General features: G+C 28.4%; 1 protein-coding gene across 2 annotated transcripts in view; it reads right to left on the bottom strand.

The window, feature by feature from the left end:
* Positions 1–1,356: 1,356 nt before the first annotated feature.
* Positions 1,357–3,396, bottom strand: part of LOC117181735 (peroxisomal acyl-coenzyme A oxidase 3-like) — a 20,252-nt gene continuing 18,212 nt past the window's right edge. For both annotated transcript variants that reach the window (XM_033374696.1, XM_033374697.1), the window contains exons 9-12: positions 2,193–2,426; positions 1,956–2,110; positions 1,552–1,845; positions 1,357–1,466 (exon numbers count right to left, since the gene is read on the bottom strand). In XM_033374696.1, the coding sequence (XP_033230587.1) occupies positions 1,377–1,466; positions 1,552–1,845; positions 1,956–2,110; positions 2,193–2,426 (773 nt within the window). In that variant the 3' untranslated portion in view covers positions 1,357–1,376. The remainder of the gene's footprint in view (positions 1,467–1,551; positions 1,846–1,955; positions 2,111–2,192; positions 2,427–3,396) is intronic.

Here is a 3,396-nt window from a genome sequence, read left to right as displayed (position 1 = left end):
CTGCAACAAATTTTATTCTTAGTTTTTTTGTGTGATTTTGTTGATCAATGTATTAATAAAAAATTCTCTGGTGCTTTATCCCGTATAAAATATCGATTTTCTTGCTCAATAAATTAGGGATGATTAAATGACCCTAGCAATAAATACTAATGCAAATCCCGTTAAAAGACGCTTCCTATGTATGTTTTAAAGTGATATTGTAGACCTGCTCTTTGGTGATTTATTCCTTAAGAAAAGTTAGTTTCTGTGCTTCTCTAAATAAGGGATCGTTAAACAATCCTTTAGAAAAATTCAAAGACATCCTATTAATCAGAAATTAATCAGAAAACTTTTTGTGATTTTTGTCATTAAGAAATGTCGATATTCCGGATTAAATTTTCAAGGGATAATAAAACAACCCTTGAAGTAAATGCAGAGATATAATATCCACGCCATGCACGCTTCCTCTAATGATTTGAAAGGGATTTCATACGCTAGCAGTTAAATAAAAAATCTCTAGTGACTTCAGTTACTAAGAAATTATAATTTCCATACTTGGATGTTTATAAAGTATGAAAACACCCCGTAACATGTTGTATTCTCAAAAAAAAAACCGTTAAACTTTCTAGATCTTACATATGAAACTTTTGTTTCGGTAAAACTGATTGTCAAAATGAGAAACTTTTAGCAAAATCTAACAAAGAGTTTAGGAGAAAAAAAAACTTTTCACTAAAATAAGCATTTTTCTATAAAATACATGTGAAAATTGAAACTTTGACCATTTTTGGTTAAAAAACTGTCCATTTTTCTTACTTTTTTCTTTCTGATTATTGCTTTGCAGGTCCGAAAATACAAAAGAAAATTAGATTTATAATTGTTCACGAAAAGCCATTTACTGTACATTTAGTGCTGGGTCCTTTGTTAAAAACTATTTTGTGTAGGACACATGGTTTTTCTTTTGATCGTAAAAAAATAAAATTAACATATATTTTTTTGAAAGCACATCACGCAAGATTCAATAAAAGGTTGTGTATCGAAATTTTGCGCCTGAATTCTTTCTACAGATTTTTTTCTTATTTTTTAACTAAATTTCGTTATATTTAAAAAAAACTGATACTTTTTTGGCTTACGACATTCGAAAATTCTTTGCCTAATTTTTTTCTGACTCATTATGGTAATAATTTTTGATAGACGAAGACCAGAAAAGGTACATAATTGGGTCCAATTAAAAAATTTAACGTCTACGTTCTATTTAGACTCTAAATAGAGTTATGTTTTACCTTCTTTTTTGTCGTCCAAAACTAGTGAATTCTTTTTTAAATATTTTTCTGACACATGGGGGTAATATTTTTGGATAGCGTAAAGGAAAAATTACTATAGTTTTCATTTTCATTTTATTACAAATTAGATCGTATTTCCTTCCACCACGAAGGAGGTTCAAAGTTCTTTGGATCTTTGAAAAGAATGTCCTCCAAATGCTTGTAAATCTACAAAGAAATAGAACATATCAATCATTTCATGTAATATGTACAAAAAACTTTTTTTTGTTTAAACAATTTACAAAAAAATCACCTTGCCATCAGACATTCCTAGAGGAGAATTAACAACAAAATCTGGAGGTGCAAGGACGTCAATCAAAGCCACAGCTTCATTTACCAAATCTTGGCTAATTGAAATTATACCATCGCGAATTAGAAACTGGAGTTTTGAATTTTCAGATGCATATCCACCAACATAAAAATCATCCAGTCTTTTTTCAAGGGAACAGGCAGCAAACAATGCACACAATTTTGTTAAAACTTTACGTTCTGAGTCTCCAAAAACTCGATCTTCAATTCGAGTGATAAAAGTTTCAACCACTGCATGCTGAAAATTTTTTAGTAGAATTTCGAAAATGAATTTTTTATATTGTTTAAATTTCATGTCAGCTTCTTTACGAGTACAATTCTAAATTTTATCACAAATTGATAGTATACCTCTGCATAAACCAAGGAAAGTGGTCGAGCGAAGTAGGTTTGGGAATTGTTTCTCACTTCAAAAGAATTACTTCCGTTTATCTTCATTTTCTTCACATGAATATAAGTTTTTTTCAGGTAATAACAAATTAGCCACTTAAGCATCAGTAAAAGATCTGTAATTTATTTCTAAATTATTCATTTTAATACTGATTTTTAATTTAAAATCTACATTTTTAATTCTTGCTATATAATCACGGTCAAGTTTGAAAGTATCCTCGACTGTCGACAAATTAAACTTGAGAGAGAGAATGTATTCAGAATTTGGTATAAACTTTGCAGTTTCAAAGGGAGATGCAATAGCCTTTCCGTTTTGAAAATTATCATATTGTTTCAGAAGCCACTGGCTCGCTTGTTGAATCAAAACTGTATTTTCTCCTTCGTACGTTATAGCTGCATCATTTGCGTCTCTTATTTCTCCAAAACGAGAAGCTGAAAAAGTTTTTAAACAAAAGAAAATGCTGAAGGAATTTGAATATGTTTTTAATTAATGCAATTTTTTATCCTAACAAAAAATTGGTGTCGATATGTCTGGAAAATCGCGCAAACATTGTGTTTGAAAAACTGATTGGCTTTTCATCACGTTGAATTGTTTTATATTTTATATTTGACATTTTTTCAATTGAATCTACAAATAATCTCTTTTATAAAAAAAATAATAAAAAAAACATGTGCACATTGATCAACATGTGTACTTTTTAATACTCTTGCGTAGTTGAATTAAATATTTCGAATCTTATAATAAATTATTTAAAGTACTATACATATGTTAATTTTATTTTTTCTTGCTGAAAATCAGTATTTGAAACAAAATTAATTAAAATTGTAGGTTATGTTAACATTTTTTACCGCAAATAAGTTATTTTAAACAAAAAATATAATTTTAGGTTATGTTGGCGGTGCTCATCGGAAATTGGTATAGGATACGAGGATTTAAAATTTTGGGACCATTTGAAGTTATGTTAATTTTTTCACCGGAAAGCGTTTTTTTGTTTGGAAAATATAATTGAATTTAAAAGGGGATTTATAATTAAAAACAATTTTTTGCGTCATTTTATGTTAGTGTTTTTCCTTAAAAATTGGTATTTTGAATTTAAAAACTCTTAAGATTTTTGAGATTATCATTATTCTTCAGCTTATCAACCAGAATAATTAAATTCACCGTTTTTCGTACCATTTTATGTTTGGCTTGTGTTTCTCGTCTTAAATCGGTATAGATTTCAAAAAAGAATATGGAAACAATTTTTTGTTGTGTAACCATTTCTCAACGTTAATCGATTTTTTAAAACAAAAAACATTGGGTTAAGGGCATGTGACACAGCTAAATACCTATATTACCGACCACAGTTTTTCAGTTCACTGAATATTTTTTTGAACCTAAGAACTTTTTTTGTAAATAAAA

The sequence above is a fragment of the Belonocnema kinseyi genome, chromosome 10 (genome assembly GCF_010883055.1).
Source record: "Belonocnema kinseyi isolate 2016_QV_RU_SX_M_011 chromosome 10, B_treatae_v1, whole genome shotgun sequence".
NCBI classification, from domain to species: Eukaryota; Metazoa; Arthropoda; class Insecta; order Hymenoptera; family Cynipidae; genus Belonocnema; species Belonocnema kinseyi.
This window is presented reverse-complemented; position numbering and strand designations above follow the sequence as displayed.